At 50.4% G+C, this 20,645-nt stretch overlaps 8 protein-coding genes across 8 annotated transcripts; 3 read left to right on the forward strand and 5 right to left on the reverse strand.

Moving 5' to 3' along the window:
* Positions 1-15: 15 nt before the first annotated feature.
* On the forward strand, positions 16-1,743 carry HER10_EVM0011878 (cytochrome P450 ClCP1; the record flags this gene model as incomplete). Its single annotated transcript, XM_035481292.1, has 5 exons — positions 16-66; positions 121-924; positions 992-1,306; positions 1,363-1,529; positions 1,584-1,743. The coding sequence occupies 5 exons, from the start codon at positions 16-18 to the stop codon at positions 1,741-1,743; spliced, it is 1,497 nt and encodes a 498-aa protein (XP_035331888.1).
* Positions 1,744-2,027: 284 nt separating this feature from the next.
* Positions 2,028-2,931, forward strand: HER10_EVM0006868 (uncharacterized protein; the record flags this gene model as incomplete). The annotated part of the gene is made up of 3 exons (XM_035476441.1): positions 2,028-2,212; positions 2,406-2,798; positions 2,852-2,931. Exons 1-3 carry the CDS (start codon positions 2,137-2,139, stop codon positions 2,929-2,931), a joined length of 549 nt encoding a protein of 182 aa, XP_035331556.1. The 5' UTR covers positions 2,028-2,136.
* Positions 2,852-4,364, reverse strand: HER10_EVM0008401 (uncharacterized protein). The gene is made up of 2 exons (XM_035477925.1): positions 4,087-4,364; positions 2,852-3,991 (listed from the first exon to the last, which is right to left on the reverse strand). The coding sequence occupies exons 1-2, from the start codon at positions 4,221-4,223 to the stop codon at positions 3,226-3,228; spliced, it is 903 nt and encodes a 300-aa protein (XP_035331658.1). The 5' UTR covers positions 4,224-4,364; the 3' UTR covers positions 2,852-3,225.
* A 1,751-nt stretch (positions 4,365-6,115) lies between these two features.
* On the forward strand, positions 6,116-8,357 carry HER10_EVM0007580 (uncharacterized protein; the record flags this gene model as incomplete). The annotated part of the gene is made up of 6 exons (XM_035477133.1): positions 6,116-6,471; positions 6,522-6,667; positions 6,824-6,950; positions 7,001-7,112; positions 7,169-7,252; positions 8,277-8,357. Exons 1-6 carry the CDS (start codon positions 6,128-6,130, stop codon positions 8,355-8,357), a joined length of 894 nt encoding a protein of 297 aa, XP_035331603.1. The 5' UTR covers positions 6,116-6,127.
* Positions 8,358-10,101: 1,744 nt separating this feature from the next.
* On the reverse strand, positions 10,102-10,476 carry HER10_EVM0002656 (N1-acetylpolyamine oxidase; the record flags this gene model as incomplete). Its single annotated transcript, XM_035472358.1, has 1 exon — positions 10,102-10,476. One exon carries the CDS (start codon positions 10,474-10,476, stop codon positions 10,102-10,104), a length of 375 nt encoding a protein of 124 aa, XP_035331294.1.
* A 415-nt stretch (positions 10,477-10,891) lies between these two features.
* Positions 10,892-12,572, reverse strand: HER10_EVM0003604 (N1-acetylpolyamine oxidase; the record flags this gene model as incomplete). Its single annotated transcript, XM_035473274.1, has 2 exons — positions 10,892-12,215; positions 12,277-12,572. 2 exons carry the CDS (start codon positions 12,570-12,572, stop codon positions 10,892-10,894), a joined length of 1,620 nt encoding a protein of 539 aa, XP_035331363.1.
* Positions 12,573-14,194: 1,622 nt separating this feature from the next.
* Positions 14,195-15,203, reverse strand: HER10_EVM0003768 (methyltransferase domain-containing protein; the record flags this gene model as incomplete). Its single annotated transcript, XM_035473432.1, has 3 exons — positions 14,195-14,583; positions 14,671-14,737; positions 14,832-15,203. The coding sequence occupies 3 exons, from the start codon at positions 15,201-15,203 to the stop codon at positions 14,195-14,197; spliced, it is 828 nt and encodes a 275-aa protein (XP_035331377.1).
* Positions 15,204-15,785: 582 nt separating this feature from the next.
* HER10_EVM0012898 (non-repetitive/WGA-negative nucleoporin) lies at positions 15,786-20,573 on the reverse strand. Its single transcript, XM_035482277.1, has 3 exons — positions 19,959-20,573; positions 16,745-19,896; positions 15,786-16,692 (listed from the first exon to the last, which is right to left on the reverse strand). Exons 1-3 carry the CDS (start codon positions 20,293-20,295, stop codon positions 15,979-15,981), a joined length of 4,203 nt encoding a protein of 1,400 aa, XP_035331957.1. The 5' UTR covers positions 20,296-20,573; the 3' UTR covers positions 15,786-15,978.
* Between the last annotated feature and the right edge of the window lie 72 nt (positions 20,574-20,645).

A 20,645-nucleotide genomic window follows, 5' to 3' on the forward strand; every position in this document is an offset into this window, starting at 1 on the left:
TCGGCTTTAGTCAGGATGGGACTTCTACATAGCTTTCTGACCGCCATAACGGCATGCACTATTTTCGTAAGTCAATCAGAGTCGCACGAATTAATAATCTCTGAGTTAACAGCCAACTAGATTGCAGTATACACAGCATCATGCATCTTCTACAACCTGTTCCTTCATCCACTTCGGCACTACCCAGGGCCAATCTCCATGAGAGCAACAAGATGGACCTTCTGCCACAGACTCATCAAGGGCGCCCTTCCTATGGACGTCTTGGAGCTTCACAAAAAGTACGGAGACGTAGTACGCGTCGCTCCAGACGAGCTGGCCTACTGCAACGTCAACGCTTGGAAAGACATCATGGGCCATCGGTCCGCAGGCTCGCCATCCTTCGAAAAGGCACTGAAATTCTACCGGCCGACGGCCGAGCAACCCATCAACATCGTCAACACCAACGGCGCAGAGCACGCGATGCTGAGGCGACAGCTCTCTCACGGCTTCAGCGAGCGCAGTCTCCGCGACCAGCAGCCCCTGATCATGAAGTACGTGGACCTCATGATCCAGCGCCTGCACGAGAATTGTTCCGGCGAAGAACCCGTTGACTTGATGGCGTGGTATAACTTTACGACATTTGACATCATTGGGGATCTGGCGTTTGGTGAACCGTTTGGATGCTTGGAGAAGTCGGAGTACCACCCGTGGGTGAAGGCTATCTTCTTGTCGGCTCGCCTCGGTGTATTCGCGCAGACCGCGGGTCATTTTCCCTTCTTGAAGAAAATCATCTTTACGCTTTTGGCGGCGAAGGCGGCGAAAAAGGCTCGTGGCGAGAATTTGGCCAGGGCCAAGGCCAAGTTGGAGAGACGCATGGAGCTCGGCAAGAAGGAGGGCGGTAGGCCTGATTTGATTGAGGGTTTGTTGAAGAAGAAGGACGAACTGGTAGTCATCCTCCCACGCCACTTTTGACACTATCCCCAGGTTTTCTCACTAACGATTGTTGAAATAGAACATCTCGTTCGAGACACTTGCGGCAAACAGCAACACGCTCATCATTGGGGGTTCCGAGACGACCGCAACATTACTGGCCGGAGTCACCTACTACCTCCTAATGAATAGGGACTGTCTGGCTAAGCTGTCGGACGAAGTGCGATCTTCCTTCAAGACGGAAGAGGAGATTGACTTGGTTTCCGTCAATAAGTTGACCTACATGCTCGCTTGTTTGGACGAGGCGCTCAGAGTCTACCCTCCGGTCTCCATGGGCCTCCCAAGAGTCACACCCAAGGGCGGAGCGACTATTTGCGGAAAATTCGTGCCTGAGAATGTGAGTTCACCTCTCATTTTCTACCTGTATGTGATTACTAACGATACTGCTATTAGACTATCGTGGCGATCCACCAGTGGGCCATCAACCACAACGAGAAGTACTTCAAAGACCCGTACGGATTCCACCCCGAGAGATTTATGGGAGATGAGGAATTCGCATCAGATAACAGGGAGGCTTTTCAACCTTTTCACATTGGCTCGAGAAATTGCTTGGGGCGAAAGTGAGTGTTGTCGCCCGACTGCGTTTCCGGGGAATGTGTTGCTAACCGCTGCAGTCTGGCCTATTTTGAGATGAGACTCATTCTGGCTCGCCTCATTTGGAATTTCGACATTGAGATTGACGAGGACGATAAAGACTGGGCTAAGAAGCAACAGGTCTTTATCTTGTGGGATAAAGGCCCCTTGAAGGCGCGCTTGACACCTGTAATGCGATAGAGCACTGGAATGTTTTTGGTATCAAAACCATGGGCATGTAAGAGGTCAGGCAGGCAGATCCTGTATGTTGAGAATAGGAGTTATTGATAGAAACTACCTTTTCTTCGTGATTTATGAGAGGTCTTCATCCGAAACCTTGTTCTAGCGTCGTAGTGATCCTTCGGCGGCACGCTCGTCTCGTCAACTTACACACCCCGTCTGAACTGGTGATTATGTCAGCACGGACTATTCGTGAAATTCAGCTTACGATCTCACCCCTGATGTTTTCCTCAACTGACCGAATGCGGCGCGGTCACGGTGAAGCGGCTGTCATCAACTCACGCAATTCGTCAATTCGGATACAGAACGAAGGTATCATTCTGTCTTATCATCGAGTCAGCCCAAGCCGTCGTCATGTCTACCTCAGCAAGGAATTGGCGCGACAGCGCGTATCTCGTCATCTCTGGCATCCAGCTAACGGCCATGCTTTGTGAGTCCGCCCTCTATCGCTTTGCCTCAATCGGTATTGTGATGTGCCGGCATGCTATGAAGTTTTTATGGAAACTTTCCAGCGGAAGACTGACGTCGTGACTGAGCGTCTTGATTGCTGGGCCGTCCCAAGTCTTCCAGCACCCTTCACCACGACTCACCTCTAGAGCCAGAGCTGACTACCCTCACATCAGTGGTCGATCTCGTCCCATTCTACCCATCAGCTCTCTACGCGGCACCATCATCGCCATTGCACTTCCTCCAAGTCCTCCGCGACTTCTACATCTCCACGTACAACGACCCCTTCTTCACCGCGTCTCACGAGAACCTCCCCTCGTGGTTCAAGCTCTTCACCTACATCGAGATCGTCTACCAGCTGCCCATGGCTGCCTGGATGGTCTACAGGTTCTCAAGAAGCACTGGCACAACTGCCGGATTCGAACTCGCCGTGCTCGTATTCTGCGTCGAGTGCGCCCTCACGACGTTGACCTGCATCTACGACGTCTTCCACTGGGATCCTGCCGTGTACAGCCAGGCTCAGAAGAACGTCTTTGTCTTTAACCTCTACGGCCCATGGGTGGTCATTCGTATGTGCAATCAACATCTACGATCTTCCTCTGGAGCAAGCTAACCTGAATAGCGGCGCTGATGGGATTGGACATGTGGCTGCGCATCCTGAAGCGGGTGAACGCCGCAGACAGCACCAAGAAGTTGCAGTAAAAGGAGTTCACTGAGTCTTCTTTGAAGCGGGTGTTGGTTCCATTAAGATATCGCTACAAATCCTGCTCCAGTCAGCCCGCGCATGCGCGGATCCAGATGATCGATTCCAAAACTCCTTTTCCCCAGTCCAAGTGCGCAAGGTCAAGGCCATCCCAGTTTAATTCGTCCATCAAAATAAAACTCCCATCATCCATCATAAAAGCCTCTCAAAGAGGGGGCGGCTAGCGGATATACATGAATCGGATCAAATCGTACAGATTTCTCGTGACGCGAACGCTTTGTTGATGCTTTCTTTCAATCCATCCTCTTGGCCGCTTTGGAGTAGCCCCAACCGTTGCCAACGCCGTTGAGACCGTTGAGACCGTAGCCGAGTGGCGTCGCGCCGCCCATGCCTCTTCCGCGTACCCTCTTGGGCAAAACAACTCCGAAAAAGTACGTTGACGCGACGAGCACGCCTGCCATGAAGGAAGTGATGATGTAGAAGACGGTGCTCGCGTAGACGTGCCCGCCCATGCCCTGCCACTCGACGTGGCCCTCCGACTTTGGCAGGTTCGGCGTCGGGAACCATCTGACAGACAATCGTAGCGGCAACGGATCACCAATCACAAGTCTCTTTGTGTATATCCCGTCCATATGGCTCAATGGGCTCGTGCTATAGGCCGTTCCGGAATCGAGGACACCCGAGTCATGGGGTCGGGTGTGGTGCTTCGGCATGCTGTGCAGGAGCACGTTCATGTGCGTGCTAACGTGCAAGTGGCTCAGCTGGAGGGTGCCGGCGAGGGCGAAGACGAGAGGGATGTATTCCTGCACGTAGGGCTTCTCGCCGACGGTCTCAACGTGAGGCGCGGGTCGGGCTGGGAGACGGCAGGCGAGAGGTGCGTCGTTGTGGATGAAGAACTCGAGGAGGTGAAAGAATGGATCGGAGACCATGGGGATGGTGCAATTGACTTCGCCTTCGTGTCCGTATTGAAACTCGAGGGGCTTGTTGGTTTCTTCGCAGGAGGGGAAGGGGATCCATTCGATTTCGTGATTGGAGTTTTCAATATGTTCGCCTGTTTCGCTGAAGAGGTGTTAGCTCGAGCTCGAGCTGTAGCTAAAGGTAGTCGAGACGAAGCTGTTGGGGATAAGTAGGAATGATTGCGGACAGGTACTCACGAGCTGCGGTTCATGCACTCTACGTGGATGGGTGCGCCGTAGTGGTACGAAGGGAGGCCATCTTCGGGATGCGCAGCGAGGACGCCGGAAGCGCAGAGAGCGACAGCGCCCAGGAGTAACTGCGCGAGGGACGCCATGATGTGTGTGCGCGGATGGAATAGTCGGTGATCGTGCAAGCGGCAAGATGGAGAAAGGGTCCTAGCAGATCGACCGGGGCATTTCCTTGACTCGGATGGACGCGCGACGGGGGTGGGAGCTATTCCGGGCCAGCTTTCCCCGGAGTTTGACTGTGGTTCTCAAATCAATTTGACAGCTGTCGCCGAAGCTCTGTGCAGCCTCGATAAGATAAGAATATCCACCCGCCCCAGTAGGTAACAAGGTACCTTTGAGTCACGTGCCGTGCCTCTTCACACTATGTCATTTCATTCTATCACGAGTTATAGCACACAGTAATAGGCATACGGAGTATAATAAAACAGCTTAACCTATTAAAATATGAATAAATGAAAAAGAAAGTTCTATAGATAACGTCTGTATAAATATAATTAAGTATCGGGCTACGGATGGTGGAAGGTCTCAATTAGGGGTTGGTTCAACTGGGAGCGGCGAACAGCCTATCTCGTTGGCAACACACTTCACATGTGTTTGGATGGCATACAGGTGGGAGGTTCTGATGAGCACATGCTCATGAGAGTATTGCGAAATATCAAAAACAAACCTACCTTGAGAATGTACTGGACGGCTTTTACGTCACCTATAAAGTTCTCAAGTGTGTAACTGATATCCGGGTGTAACGCACCATATCTGTTGAAGATAATGTAGAATGATGATGTTGTGACCGCCGCACACCAGGCTAGGGTCATCAAAATACCCCTTCTTAGAACACGTCCTTTTTGGATGTTCAGTCGTTGATGGAGTCGTGCGCAGATGATGATAGCTGAAGCACAATGAGTGTGCAAATTGTGGCCTGGAATGCATCAGTTGTCAGCAAGGATATGATACCGCTTCGGTCGCAGACGAAGGATCATAGCGGCATCTTGACTAGATTAACCGTCTTTGGTGTATGTTCCTAAACAAGAAAGATTCTTACCAAAAAGGTGGCACCTGTTGGACCGTCAGTCACAGTAGCTGGATAAGCCATGATCACAAACTGGTGAGAAGAAAGCCCCCCCTTTTTGTCTTTTTGAAGAAATCGAACGTTTCTTTGGCTAAATTGGGAATAAAATTCTCTCAAACCCTCATCGAGGGGGCATGCAGTGGGAGCTTTCGTCTCTTACACGCTCTGTTGTGACAACTAAACCTTCCAAGGAGTGATTAAAACCCATTCATCTCTCCTTCATGCGAACGCCCCGTGCCAGGGCGGCGGTACTAAGATCCTTCCCAAGACGGGGATTTCTTCAAAGAGAGAGCTTTCGACCAGTGCCCAGACAGCGCTGCCTCCTTGCGATTGCCCGACCCTAATCCATTCTAGAGTTAGTGCTTCCCCGAACAACTTCTGTGCAGCAGAAATTGAGAAGTAGAGGTTGTGCGCTTGTGCGTGAGAAGCCATGTACTGATGGAAGATATGGTTATTCCCCTGGCTAGCGTAGTCTGTGGCCTTGGATTAAAACAACGCAGACGAACTAGTGGCGTTTCTCTTTTCCGGGGTAGGGCGACTTAATCGCCCCCTCCTTCATTCGTACCACATGGAGGTGCGGTCCCTTGTGATTGTTTCCAGAACGTGTGGGTGTGCAAGAAATAATGGAAGGATGCTCCTGAACTCCGTGGCTGGAAAATCAACCAATGGCCAGGAGGTCCGGGTACGAAGCGGCATGAAAATCGCTTAGCCTGAACCTTCTATAGGGTGATGTTGTAAATGACATTTCCTCTCAACTATTGAGGAGTCCATCGATTATGCATGGCAGCCACATCAATATTGGGGAAATCTCGTTAGAGGCGAATCCTATCAAAATAACAAGTAGTTAAGGCTGCATAAAAGATCAAATAGGCCTCACCACTCCTCCCCAGGAAGGAAGTTTGACCATATCATTAATGCCCCAACATGGCCTCATCTCCCAACATAGCTGCGGACATTGTCATTGCGTGCATATGTGGGACTTTGATCCTGTCACGATGTGTGTATCGCATATATCACCGGTGCAAAGGCCATGCAGGGTCTCATCGACTCTGGCATGGTGATGATATCTTCATGGCCGTTGCACTACTCCCGCTCGTAACACGAACGATCTGTATTTCACTGTCTTTTTCGCTTAATCCCTCCCATATTCGAGAGCCTCCGACCGAGAGAGAGGCTTCAGCCGAGAAAACAACTCTCGAGACGCTTCGGCATGACCGGATTCTTGGACTCCAGCTACTCATTGGTGCGCGATTGGGCTATGCGCTTTTGTACGACCTCCGCCCCCAGCCTGCCATCGATAGTATACTAAACCTTGTAGTCTTTGGTGCTTAAAGGCTGCACTTCTTTCATTTTACTCTCGTTTCGTTCAGATGGTGGCCTGGAGCAAGATCGTAGTCACGGCACTATGGTGGGTTTTGTCTGCTTCTGCTGTAATAGTCATTATCGCAATTACAGCCGAGTGCCGTCCAATATCGCTGTAAGTACCACCTGAAGCAGCTTCCGATGCCTTTTCTTAACATTTCTAGGATGTGGAAGCTCACTTCCGAAGAACAAAGTACGCGATTTATCCCTTTGCCACCGAGTCTGGCTTTTCTCCTGCTGACGATCACTGACGTAAAGCAGAGCCAACCTGTGCAGATGGCATGGTGTACTTTATCGCTATGGCAGTTTGCAACATCACAACTGACATTGCACTTCTCATCTTGCCATTTCCAACACTGGCTGTCGTTAGACTGAATCTGAAGACGTTAGTGAGCTACTCATGATAACGATCTACATAGGACTGACGAATGCCAGTAAAATCCAGCTCGCTGTCCTATTCAGTATCGGCATTCTACTAATCGCAATCACTATTGCACGTGTACCGTTAACTTTACAAGATTCTATGTCCCAAAGTTCTCGATCCACTGTAGGTATTCCAGTTGCAATCTATTGGAATGAATTCATGTTTCTAACAGGGGACAGTGGGCCACAATCGAGATCTTATGTAGCTGCATAGTTGCGAATACGCCATTCTTCTACGGGATTATACGAGAACTTCAATCATCAGTGACTGATGCAAGTCGGTCAGGAGGAACGGTCTACATATCGAGGAAGGGATTGGATCAAAAGTCTTACGAGCTGGAGCTGGGTCCTACAAACAGTGTAGGAAACAATAGTTCTCAGGAACTCGTCATGTCACCATGATATGTTTTTTTCGCCTTACCACTATGAAAGAGTTCTTATCAACTTCACTTTTGATAGTATCGATCATGCTGCTCTCAGACTAGCTCATGATCATTGATGAAATCGTCACATTTTCTTCTCTGAAAAGGATTCTCGATGTGATGATATCCCTGGCACTAGTCCAGTGTTCCGTATGGGCGCCGACCCTGACGCGGCGGCGGCACGCCTTGTGGGCCAGCACTGGTCGGGTGGTTAGAGCTCGGCGGACTATGACCCTTGTTCCCGTCCCCAGACGTGTGGATCTAGTATCAGAATAGGCGCGGTGGCCTAGCGACACGCCTTGGACGCTGACATTGGCAGGGGCGGTCGAATGTGGGCTGATCGGATAGCAAGGCCAGGAGTGAGACGCCAGCCTAAGTGTGCGACTACTTCGATGACTTGGCGCTGTCTGGGCACTGGTCGAAATCTCTCTTAAAAGAAATCTCCGTCTTGGGAAGGATGATCTGTCGACATGTTAGCTGACCACACCAAGCAGAAATACTCTAGCCTAATGGCCATTTACACTACCAGTCGAAACAAGGCGCCCTCATCACAGCCCAGTCAAGCCACTACACAGACACAGTAGCCCTGTCTGACGCTCGAGCACTCTGTTCTGAGGGCATCGACTTCTTTGTGTGGATCGGGTAAATACCAGGCTGCAGCCCTATTCCTTGTCTTCTGTCATCCCCAGACTAGTCGTCTCGTATTGACATAGCCACTACCATGTCTACGAATGACCGGTGACCAGCACCTACGCCACTTGCACCGCTATCCTGCTAGTCAGCCTCGCTTGTGTTGACGTCCTCGCCCGGACGAGTCGAGTAAGACGGTGACTAGCCCACTAGATCAATGTTGAATGACAGTTGAGCTACCGCTTGCCCGTGCATCTTCACACTTTCTTTTCTCATCTCCTGTGACCCTGAATAATTCCAGATGCAGGTACGATTGAGAGGAGTCTCATCGCTTCCGAATTCGCTCTGACGGCTGTCTCTATTTGTCTTGTTAGTGGCACGTCGTACTTAGACTAGACCTAGCTTTCTCGAAGCCTAGATTCGTTCTATTATGCTTCTTCCCCTCGGGTCAAATCAGGGGCTAGGGGTATCCATGATCGCGTACCCCCTGTATGCTTAAACTAGTTCCGCAAGCAAAGCCCTGGTCTTCCAGTGTGTCGGGTATCTGGATAAAATGCGGGCACTGTCTACCAATACCGTGCTTCTTGTTGACTCTGTAAGGTAGGTAGTTCGTGGTAGAGCCATTGAGTGCGGAAGGAGGATGGAAGTTCGCGCAGGCCCGAGCAACTAGTAGAGTGAGGCAGATGCACTTGGACAGTGTATTGTCCTGCCAATGTCTGACAAAAGTCAGGTAAACTGCCCGCCATCTTTATCCGCCATCTTTATCCGCCAACTCACTGCCTCGGCCTTTATTCTCTCGAGCCAAAAACCCTTCTGTTTTCTATAAACTAGACAATCCGAAATTCCCACCATCCCCTACATGTTATGGCAAATTGTACCTCTCCTAAGCATTGCGGCCATCAGGTTTACCGAATAAAATATCCAGAGATTCCGGCCTTCCCAATCGCCCCAAGAGGACGAACGGTTCAATTTGAGCTTCGTAAGAAAAGTAACACTGAGCCTTACAAAGTCGTGTCTTCGAGCCCACACGCTGAGTGATGTTGCCAAATACCAAAAGTCTAGGGCATTCGCAGTGAAGGAATCTTTTCCATAAGTTTTCCTCGCGAGTTCCGCTAAGGCGGCGTGGCCGTCCAGAACTTCGATTAAATCCGGATCGTCTTCACTAGTCTCTTGTTGCGCAAACAAGTATCTTGCTAACAGAGCGCTCACGTCTACCGTACCTCGTAATTCCACAAAAAGATCAGCGTTGATCTTAGCAATCTGCTTCAAACAGTCCCAAAGCTTGTTTCTGTCTCTCGTGCCGATGCGAAACAAGTTTTTCGCGATTCGAACGATCGGTTGCCCCTCAATTTTGATGCTGAAAAGCTGCCAGATATAGTGCAGTTATAGTTGAGTCTCTCGGTCCCTCGCTAATTGACAGAGAAGCGTCGGTATTTCTAAGATCAGGACTTGGAAGACAGTGCATGGATCTTCCTCGGCTAGTGCGTCGAGATCACGAAATGCCTGACGGAGGGCAACACCGGCGTACTTCATGTGGCCCAATCCAAGCTGATCCATTGCCAAACGAAATTGTAGGAGAACATCAACACTTCCTGGTGCGTAAATAAGCGTTAGTTTTGATGCGTTTCGCCAAGTAGGGCTTTGCCGCGCACTTCCGCGAATTAGATCGTAAAGGCTGGCATATAAAACCTCGGTCCACCTGTCGGTCTCACTGCCATGGAGCATTGATCTAGGCATAGCCCTCTCGGTGACCAATCTAAGGGACTGGGAGAATGGGCTGGTGGAAGTAGCTGCTAAAGCAGCGCTCCCATTCGTCTGCCAGTCACCAAGCTGTTGTCGACGCGGTCTCCTGCAAGTAGGGTTTCTCCCCCGATATTGGCCGGATTTGCCATCGAAGTGACCTCGTTCACCCCTTTTGTTGTTGTATTTTCTCCAGTCCCATTTCAAGAACTGTCTCTTGTACATTCTCTCGCTTCGTTTCTTTTGCGTTAGTCCATTTGTTAAATAGTTCGAAGTATGTTGTTGCAAATGAGTAAGTGAAATGATCTAGGTATGGGTGTCTTACGTGGCTGAAAAGGAATAACCTTTTGACATGATCTCCATGGTATCCTTCAGAGGCAAGTTGTCTTCCATATACAGCTTATGAAGAGTCACCTTCTGGGCTTCCCAGTCGCTCGCATTCTCGGGCCTGATTTTGTAGGGACGTTCTCCAGATTGGTGGAACGAATGTGAAAATGGCGCGACTTGAGATTGTATCAGGGAAGTTCGCATCGGGACTTGCTGATTCAACAACCACGTCGGACCCGGTGAGGTGAGTGTTTCTGTACAGTCTCTCACAGCACCGCCGATGAGAAGAAGGTTCAGTTCATGATTCGCGCTGCTGTACAGCACAGTGTCTGCTGGTCGTATGTATGTGAGTTCTTGGCCGTGGTCCATGTTGGCGGTGGATCGAGCACCTCAATTGAGGGCGCGATGTTGCAAGGAGACAAAAGTTTTTAGTGTAGTCGGAGTTGATGACACAATTTGTTGCTGAGGTATGAACTGCGTGTCAACTTCGATCAAGCTCGTTTGTTCTTGGTTTATATATTGGGCCAGGCCGGGGTCTAGCAGGGCTCGCGACCGAAAGGTCGAAATCAGGCTGGGTGGCCAGACATACTAGTACGCCTGGGCCTGTGAGGTCTTTTTAAACACACTGCAACTGCGATTGGACGCCTCCCTGTGTGTCAGAATCAAGGGGGTTTTTCACGGACCAATGAAGCCTGGCAGGGTACTTTCAATGTAATGACGTTGGGTCTAAAAAAGCCTTGCGTGTCTGCATTCTCCAACTAAAAGACCTTCGCATACGATTCTCTCAGCTCTTGATGTTTATGCCAAGTTCTTTCACGAAAGTCTTGGTGCTCCATCCATTGACCTTTGTGTACTTATCAGTACTGGTCGTTCCATTCAACACATCGTACGCCACCGATCTCAGGTTGACACAGTCATCCTTGTTCTGTATGCACCCAACAACAGCCTCACCCGCGTTCTTGCCCTCGTAATATGCACCCTGCAAGAACCCAAAATATTGCGGATGGGTGGCTTCCCCAGCAAACCACAAGTTGCCGAGGTTGGCACGGATGTTTTGATGCATCTCCAACGTCAGGGCCGGGGGCCAGTTTGAGTATGACCCGTATGCCCATGGCTCGCGGGTCCAATTATGGTGGTAGAAGTCAATGGGATCAGGAATCTCCTTTTGGAACATGTCCTTCAGAACGTCCATGATTTGTTTCTTCGTAGTGTCGAAGTCCTGAGCCTCCACGGCGTAAGATTGCTGGTCAACGACGGTGACAAAGATGATACCAGAGCCATCCACGAAGTCTTTGTGATCCAGTGACTGAAAGTAGGGATAGTAGCCTCGCTGTACCGGATCTGCGTAGAGGAAAAATTGAGTACTCTTGTCCCAGAACACGTCTTCTGGCTTGAATTGCATGAAGATCTTCGTGTAGGTACCCATGGTCATCGACTGAATGGCCGTTCGTTTCCAGGGCGGCAGCTTCGGCGAGAAGTTGACCACCTCCTTCTGCAAGACACCCAGTGAAAAAGTGCAGATGGCGTAGTCGGCGACGATGCAAGTGCCGTCCTGGTTATGTACTGTGACACTGTCGTCAGAGTAGGTAATGTTCTGGACGATCGTCCCAAGCCTCAGCTGGGTGGTCTCGTTCAGGAAAAGCTTCGCTTCTTCCCTGAAGAAAGTGGCGAACCCCCGACCATCGTGTACCAGATTGTTCTTATCAGCCCAGCGCTGGAATGATGTGTTGGTGTTGACTACGGAGTACTGTTGGGATGTCTTCTCCGGTGGATTGGCATATTCGAAGTCTATGGCAGACCATTCGATAGCTTGTGCTAGCGGATCACTGCCCGGCTTCCAGCCTGCAATTGCGAGACCGGCACGGGCACTGCGGTCTTGCTGATTTTTCAGAATGATTTCGCCAGCGTCAAACTCATACTGTGTCGTGACATCCTCGAATAACTTGTCCAACTTCTCGAACTTGTCTGTCCATTCTCCGGGCGGCAATTGGCCAGTCTCATTGAAGACTGTGACGTTATCGAAGTCGGAAAGCGTATTTGTCAGGTTGTACTTGTTAACCAGAGTCAAAATCGGATTTTCCTCTGTTTCACTTTCCGTTCCTTGAACCCTGTTTGAATTGTAAATAGGCTGTCCAGAAACAACATCAGAGATATTTAGGAGCTACGTACCAGTTCGCACCAAGCTCTACAAAATAGGACTCATTTGTACCTGGTTTCTTTCCAAAGGGTCGATTGTAAACGCGTCCACCAATCCGATTATTGTACTCTACGATGACAAAATCTGTGATGGACGCATTTACCAGTGTTTGGGCAGCCGTAATTCCTGCGAGGCCAGCACCGAGAATGGCTACTTGAACCCTGCTGCAGTTCCCCTGAGTTTCTGCAAGAACTTCTTTAGTCGGCGCCGTCTGCGCAAAGGGAGCGAGAAGGGCAAGTACGCCGACAAAACGCGCAAGTGACAGCATCATGAAGAATGTCGATGGACCCTGACGATCTTGCGTTTTAACTAATGAAGGGGACAGCCTAAAGCAATCAAGGAGAACACATAGCGCTCGAGGAGTATTAGGACTTTTATACTTCTGCTTCTCTGAGTCGTTTTCGGCGCCAAAGACTCTTGCCAAGGGGGATGTCTTGGTGAATTCCGACTCACCTCGTGAGCAGCGGGCGGCTTGTTCCAAAAGAGGCATCGCCAACTTTCACGGCTTCGAGCCGTTGGCCTCGAATCCGCCCAGGTCTCACATCATGGACATTGGGTATGGTTCAAAGAGACAACGTAAGTACTTCTCAATGTTCATGTCTCTACTCGTGAGGTCTACACTAGTCATGTCGTTCTAGTATGGCATCTTAGCAGTCACTCTGGCCCATGCCTATTGTTCCACTATTTCTCCCTCAGGTGCGGCTCGGGCCAGATGCGGCTACCGCACATCACGAGTGTGCGACAGGCAAATTCACCATGATCGTGTATCGACGAATAGTAACGTGAGTCTGTAGGGCTAGCCAAGCCATAATATCTAGCAAATAACTTTGTTTTCAGCACATGAGAGAAATTAAGTGAGGTATGGGATCAAATAAGACACATCAGCCGCACAAACAAACGCCACAATGTTGGTTGAGAGGCACCCCGCGCATCCGGAACTGTTTTTATCATGGCTCCGTCTAAGACACGACTACCTACAAAAGTAAGTAGTACCCCGCCCTTAAAAGGTATTTAGGCAACCCTATAGTCTTCGAACCCCATAAATCACTCTCTTTTACCTATTTATAATAATAACCTAGAAATTATAAACTCTAGCTTTTTATTAATTTTAATAAATAATAATTTTCTAATTATTAAAATTAATAATAATAATATTTAAATACGTATTTAATAAATAATAACTTATTAACCCCTAATTTTTATATAACTTATAATTACTTATTATAAATAATATTTAAATATTAAAATTTTATTTTTAAATATACTTTATACTAAAGTATTAATTTTATTATTTTATTTATAATTAATTAATAATAATAGTTTTTACTAAAAACCTTAATTTTAACTAATTAAGTTAACTTTTATAATTAATAAATAAGTTTTATAATAAATAAAAATAATTATTTTAATTATAAGCTTCAGCCCTATTTTATAAATCGAATATATTTTTTAAAATAAATTATTAATATTTAGGATATTTTTAAAAATATTTTAGTTTAAAATAAAGTAGAGTAATTAAATATAAAATAAATGAAATACTTCGAGTATTTTAATATATTAATACTATTAATATAAGAATAAGAAGTAATAAACTCGATTTATTAGTTATAATTTTAAAAAAAATTAAAAAAAAGGGATTAGTTAGTTTAGAAAATATAGACCTAGCTTAAGTAGTAATATATCCTATTAAAGGATAAAGATCCATACTAAATATAAACCACCCAGAGACACGGCTACCTACAAGTGACCAGGTTAGCTTTGCATGCCCGTTTTGTACTCAAAATTGTCTCTCAATTCCGTTCTGGCAACATCTTGCCTACGACCCTCCAGCTTCCCAATCCAACAAATCCTGAAGAGTCTCATCCTCCTCCGGATAACCTCGTCCCTACCTTACTTCACAACAGTCCCAGAAGCAACAATACAAGCGAACCCAACATCCCACCCCTTCCCCCCATACTTTCCCTCCAAATGCTCCTTAATCAACCCCTTCACCTCCTCCAGCCCATGCTCTCCCCTCAACTCCTCGCTCCACTCCGTGTTCACAATCAACGCAACAACAGGCCCAAACACATCCAACCAGTGCCGCGCATCCCTCACCTTCACCGTCCCGCTCTCCAAACACGTCTCGACGTCCTTGAACCCGTTGTCCTGTAGATAGCCACTGACCCAAGCCTCATCATACCACCGCCCAACATCGTGGACCTGCGCCCGGTTCTTCTCCTCGAACGGCGCGTCAAAGGGGAAGGATGCGAATGCTGACCTCACGTCCGCGACCCAGCCTATGTGATCGACGTGCGGCGTGATACAGCCGAAGACCCCGCCGGGTTTGAGGATCCTCACGACGTCTTTGATGGTCTTGTCTGGACGGGGGATAAGATGCAGACCGAGACCAATGACGACGTGCGTCAACGAATTCTCAGCCAGTCCGGAGTCCTGTCCCAAGAGCGCAACGCATCAGCACCAGCCAAAAACCACAGAGCAAGATATGGTAGATGGTAAGGTATGGAAAAGAGCAATCGAAACTCACAATGGCATCCAAAACCCTCGCCCTCGCCCCAACCCACCCCTCTTCCCGAATCCTCCTCTCCACCAAGCCAACCATCATAGGCGACCCATCCGCACAGAGAACATCACTCTTCTCCAGCACCTCTCTAGACACAGCCTTGTAAAGCTCCTGCGTAGCAGGACCAGCCCCGCACGCGCTGTCGAGAAAGGCAATGGGCTCCGTCGTGTGCTGGCCCAACCCCATCTGCTTCATGAGCCGCGCGTTGAGGGGCACCATCATCGTCCGGCTCATCTCAATCATGGTCTCTTCCCAGTGCGCGCCGATGGTCTTGTCCATGGAGCGGAAGATGGGTGCCACGGGGCCTGCGGAATGGGGAGCGGTGGTGGTCGTCATTGTTGCGCTGTTGTCTGAAGTAGCCGGGCAAGTCTCAGAAAGTCAGAGGATGTATAAATGCTCCGAATGACTAAGGCATGTAGGAGTAATAGAAAGCTGAACGGTTTGGTTGACCTCTAGTCGTCCAGACTGAAAGGAAGGCTGCCTGCTGATATAGGCTGAAATCTTGGAAATATCAGTCAGCATGATCTTACATGGTGTGGTGGGAATCAGGCCGGGGAAGTTTCCGATAAGTCGCCGGCAAGCTCAATCTCGCTCAATCTGGCTCAATCATCGCGACTTGAGTTGACGACCAAGAGCTCGACGATGAAATGTGCGCGTTGGATCATTGCTCATTCAGCTCTAAGGCGGATCAACGTGAGGGCGGGCGACACCCATATGCGGACCACGTTGCTCCATCTTACCACCAAGCCTCCTCCCCCTTCCACCCGAATTTCTCATAGTCATTTCCTCAAATCACAGTATCATAGCTAAGCCATAGTCGACGTCCGGCCTCTCAAGTGCTGGAAAAAGTGTTCATATAATAACACCAACTAGACATCCAAAGCCTAAGCCTAAGCCTACACCGCCTAACCAGCCGCGCCCCGGCCCAAAACCCCGTCCGCGTCAAATACAAGGTTTCTTTTCGCATCTTCTTTGTACACTTTCCGTGGCTCACTGTGAGAGCCCAAGTCCGTAGTTCAGTCTTTGTCTAGTTTTGTGTTTCTTCTCTCCACACGACCTTTTGAGAAAACTCCCATCCGCCGCCCCCATCACGCCAATAAAGTTCCAGACATTACAGGAAGCGCAAGCTTCCAGAGGGACCTCTCTCAACGAGGCCATCAACATCTCTCTTCACCGTCCGCAGACGTCTCCGCACTTCTGACAAGTCCATGCCACCCGGGTTCGACCCGTGGCCAGCAGGGGGGAGTGATGCCTCGCATCTGCTGAGCAGGTCCTTAACCCACGCACCAAGGGCACCATCGCCCTTCATCGAGGCAGCACCACGACGCTTGACCTCGCGTTGCCAAACATCAACAGAGAAAACAATGAGCTCAATGATGCGGTTGCGGTTGTTACCACTGAAGCCATAGTCTTGGGTATCAAAAACGCTCTCGAGAACGCGAGTGACCATGTCATTGGATACACCGAGGCTAAGGAAGAGCTGCACAGGCCAGGTGGGGTCCGCACCGATCTCAGCATCTTGATGGTATTCAACGGCATACCGACAGATCTCGGGAAGCAGGACGGGCACCGGGAAGATGAAGCTATCCAGAGAAGTACGGTGGGCGATGTTCTGCACCTTGACCGACACAGATTCGTAAGGTGAGGGCAGAACAGGGATGCCGGGACCAGCTTCCTCCATTCGCTCTACAGCCTCCTCGTGGATCTGCTCGATGAGGCTGACCCATGTTTGGGAGATTGTGCTGGGGTTGCGGTAATCGGCGCTGTGGTAGATGAGGAGGCAAAGATCATAGTAATTCGCCTGATCGGCATATTGGTTGAACAGCTGTTAAAGATTAGTCTCACTGAAAAGCTGATCATGTCACTGGGATACTCACGTCTGACAAGCTTATTACCTGGCCATCCAACGCTTCCTCGATTTGCGCCTTGCGATCAGGGTCAACGCGACTATCGGCCTTAAGCCTCTCCAACAAGTCATCCTGGATGTTGGCAATGTCGAGAAGCTCACTGACTTCGTGAGCTAGGACCTGCTGTTGTTGCCTGCCAACACCTGCCGTAGCAACGCTGGCATTCGCCTTGGCCTTGCTGAGAAGGATGATTCTGTCCTTGATACCAATGGCAAAGTCTGATTGGGCAAGATCATTTTGGACCTGAGCAGCCTCAAAATATCGCTCGCGTTGCGTGTAGAACCTGCAGAGAAGGTCGGCATGGTTCACATTGCTCCTCGCCAGACTCTGGAGGTATGTGATGACGTGTGGTGACTCGATAGCAAGAATTCTATCAGTCCATCCCTGCTCGATGTACCACTCGTAAAGGTCGAAGTGGAAGACCTCGTCGTCGGAGTCGTTCACTACACTGTAGGCCTCAAGGCGCTTTGTGCCCATCAAAGTCAGTCTACCGTCAATCGTCTCTGGCTCCCTGCTTGACGCGGCATCTAGGTGTTGAAGGGCCTCGTGAATGAGTTCGTAGCATTTCCTGCGCTCTGAGAAGGCGTTAGCCCGAGGGTCGTTAGCGGGCTTGCCATCATGGACCCATGACAGAGCGGTGTTGCCTCTATCCTTCTCACGGGCAACAGTGAGGCAGAGCTGGATTGCACCGGCGTAGTACTTCAGGTCGATGTACTGAGAGACGGCGTTGTGTAGGTTGGCAAAGGAAAGAGCACTAGCTACGCGCTCAAAGAGCCTCAAACTCTCATGTAGAAGCGCACGAGACTGGTTGCTGTTGGACGGCTGCTCAGACGCTCTCTTCAGCTGCTCCTGAGCCTTGAAGATGACAACATCATCGGGGCTGCAGAAACTGCCGCATCGTCTCCGAAGAGCATCCGCGACAGTCTCGACGTTGGAACCGCTCTCAATGTTGCGATTGACGATAGACTTGACCAACAGCTTGGCAAGATCCTTGCCTGAAGACTGTGAGAACAGGCTCTCGTACGTGAGACTTTTCAGTCCTTGCTGCGCTGTCGCATCAAGTCTCGTAAAGATGTCACTGACACGCTCATCGAAGAGCATCAAGACGAACGAGATGCCCTCGGAGATGCTCTCCATCAGTTTCTGAAGGGCATGCAGAGCTTGGTGCTCTGCCTGGAGGGCCACCTCCTCTTGCTTGCTGGCCACTCTTTGCAGGTCGGAAGGACCCGACAGGCCCTGAATGAAGCTCTTGTTTGCATCAAGGAATCTGCGGAGACGCTCCAGCTGCTCCTGAGTGGAGTGAAGCTTTGCGATGGGTACCATGGATTGAATCGCAACGCCGCCGGTAGGGCTAGCAGCAAGAGCGACCACGTGGTTCTTCCATAATGTGCGGATAAGGCGGGTGAGATAGACACTGAGAGCATCGTGCCTAGGGGACAGGCGAACGGAGGTTGTGTTGAGAGGGGTACCGTCGGCCTCCGTGATAGAGGGCTGGCCACCGTAGTCGACAAATACGGTCCTGGCGCGGTCTTCTGTGGCCTGATCGATCGCACGCGTCGCGCCTGGCCTAGCATCACCACCATGACCGCAAGCTACAGCAAGAGCGCAGGAGATGGTTTCCACGCGGCCATACCGAGAAATGAACTTTCGGGTCTCGAGCTCCAGACCCTCGTCTCCCACTGCACCACGAATGGCGGCAGCGAAAGTATCTACCAACCGGCGCCGGCGGATGATGTGAACACCAGTATTGGTCAGCACGGCAAACTCGGTGGCCGGCTGGTCGAACTGAACCGCAAGCTCGTTTCCAAAGCCAACGGGCTGGTTTGCTGCGGCGAACGGCTTGGTCACCAAACCGACATCTTCGGCTCTGCTTCCAATATCGATCCAGTTTCCGTGCTCATAGTATTTGAGCGCAGCGGAAGATGAGTTAGCCTTGATTCGGCCAGTCTCGGGAGCAGAAACGAAGAGAAGATCGATGTTCGGATCGTTGTCCTTAACGACGAAATCCAAAAAGTATCCTGGCGCAAATCGAGCTCCAAGCCTACTCAACTCTAGGGCCCTTGAGCCAAGATCGATAACCGCGTCACCAGCGCTGTTAGTGCCGGATCGTCCAGGTTTGTCCGACGGAGGGAACTTGATGAACTGGACCTGCATGCTCTGAGGGGGCGTATTCGAGGAAACGCCACCAATCATGTACGAGGCAGAGCTCGTGGCGCTAAGGAATAGACGGCAGCCGGTGTTGGTAAGAGCCATGAGGTGCAACTTCGACGCCTCTCTTGATGGAATGGCGCTGATGGCAACAAAGGCAGTTCGGTCGTTGAGGAGAGGGGACTGGGTAATCATGTGGGTGATGTCGCGTAGACAGGCGTTGCGCTCCTTTTCGATAACCTTGGTGAGCTTGTTAGGCCCGTCCATGTGGTATGTGCGAATGGTGGATCTAGTCGAAAGTGTGTAGACGAGCTTCCGGGAATCGTCAATAACAATGCTCTGAAGACCTTCCGGAGACTTTTGCGCCCAGAATCCGCTCTGGAGAGTGACGACTGAAGACCAGCCCGGGTTGGTGTGGTTAATCTTGCCGCATCTGTTGGAGAACCATTTCTCCTCCTGTTGGTAGTAAAGCTCGTGGATATCGGTGTCGTTGCTGCCTCCAAAGAAAATGCGGCCGTCTGCAGTGCCAGCGATAACTCTGACATCGGTGCCTCGGAGAGGGAGGTTAAGCTTGGTGCTATAAAGTGAAACGGTCTTGGTCCCCGATGGCGTGGTCTCGGCAGAAAGACCGAGGAGAATCATCTCGGACGATGTCGCAACGACTAGAATGTGCGTAATGGTGTTGACAAAAATGCCAGGCTTGGGTGCAACGAGAGCGACGGCGTGAATCGTGTGCGGTTGGTCCTCGAAGCCAATAAGTTCGGGATCCGGATGGGTGTAGTCCCATAGGAATAGCGAATTGTCGATGACCACCCAGGCATGGTTGATCTCGGCGAACAAGCCCATCAACGTCTGGAGCTGGCCGGTATTGTAGTGGCTGAAAACCTGGTTCGGGATCGGGTACATCTGGGTCTTGTGGAAGGGCGCCCAGGGCGAGTCGAGCGTGTTGAAGTCATAGTCTGACGATGCTCCTGCTATGTGGACGTCAGTAGCCGTCGCATGAAAGGTTAGATAAAGGCAAGAGCAGTGGACTTACGCCTGCAGTAGGAATCGAGCTCGGGGTAGTTCTCGTCGGACTGGAGGAATTGGTTGACCGCTTGTGCTGCTCTCGTGACGGGCGGGATGTTTTGCTGAGGAGCCGGAGCAGATGAGGTCGACACCAATCCTCCACTTGTGCTGGTTGATGCAATCGTAGCGGGTGCCAAATTTGATCCTGCCACCAGCGCGCCACTGTTGTTGCTTGAAGGTGCTTCGCCCTCCGCAAAGAGTCGTCGTCTAACCGGCTCGTTGTCGTTGGCGAATCTGGAGGCTGCGGGCGTGTTGAGGAAGGCGCCTGGCACCGGCCGCATCGGCGTCATCTGGGGGTAGGACATGTTGTCGTCGAGTAGTTCGATCGATCGGGACAGTGAAAGGCGGGCAAACGCGTCGCAAACTGGCGGCCAGCGAAGGCGGTTTGACGTCGCGCTACCGAATCATCAACAGGTGATGGCAGGTGTGATCCTGTCAATTGGAGGATTCGAGAAGTGAGAAATATTCTTCTAGGGGTATGCGATGCGGAGCGTTGCGCAGCTCGTGCCGGACAAAGGGAATGGAAAGAATTAGAGCTTTGATGGCTCGGTGTGGAAAGGTGAAGGTAATTCGAGCGAAGGCAGTAAAACGCAGCAGTAAACAATTTCTGGAGGAGCTCAAGAGGCTGGGGCCGCCAGACGCTTGGAATTTTCGC

The sequence above is a fragment of the Colletotrichum scovillei genome (assembly GCF_011075155.1).
Source record: "Colletotrichum scovillei strain TJNH1 chromosome Unknown Contig00007, whole genome shotgun sequence".
NCBI lineage: Eukaryota > Fungi > Ascomycota > Sordariomycetes > Glomerellales > Glomerellaceae > Colletotrichum > Colletotrichum scovillei.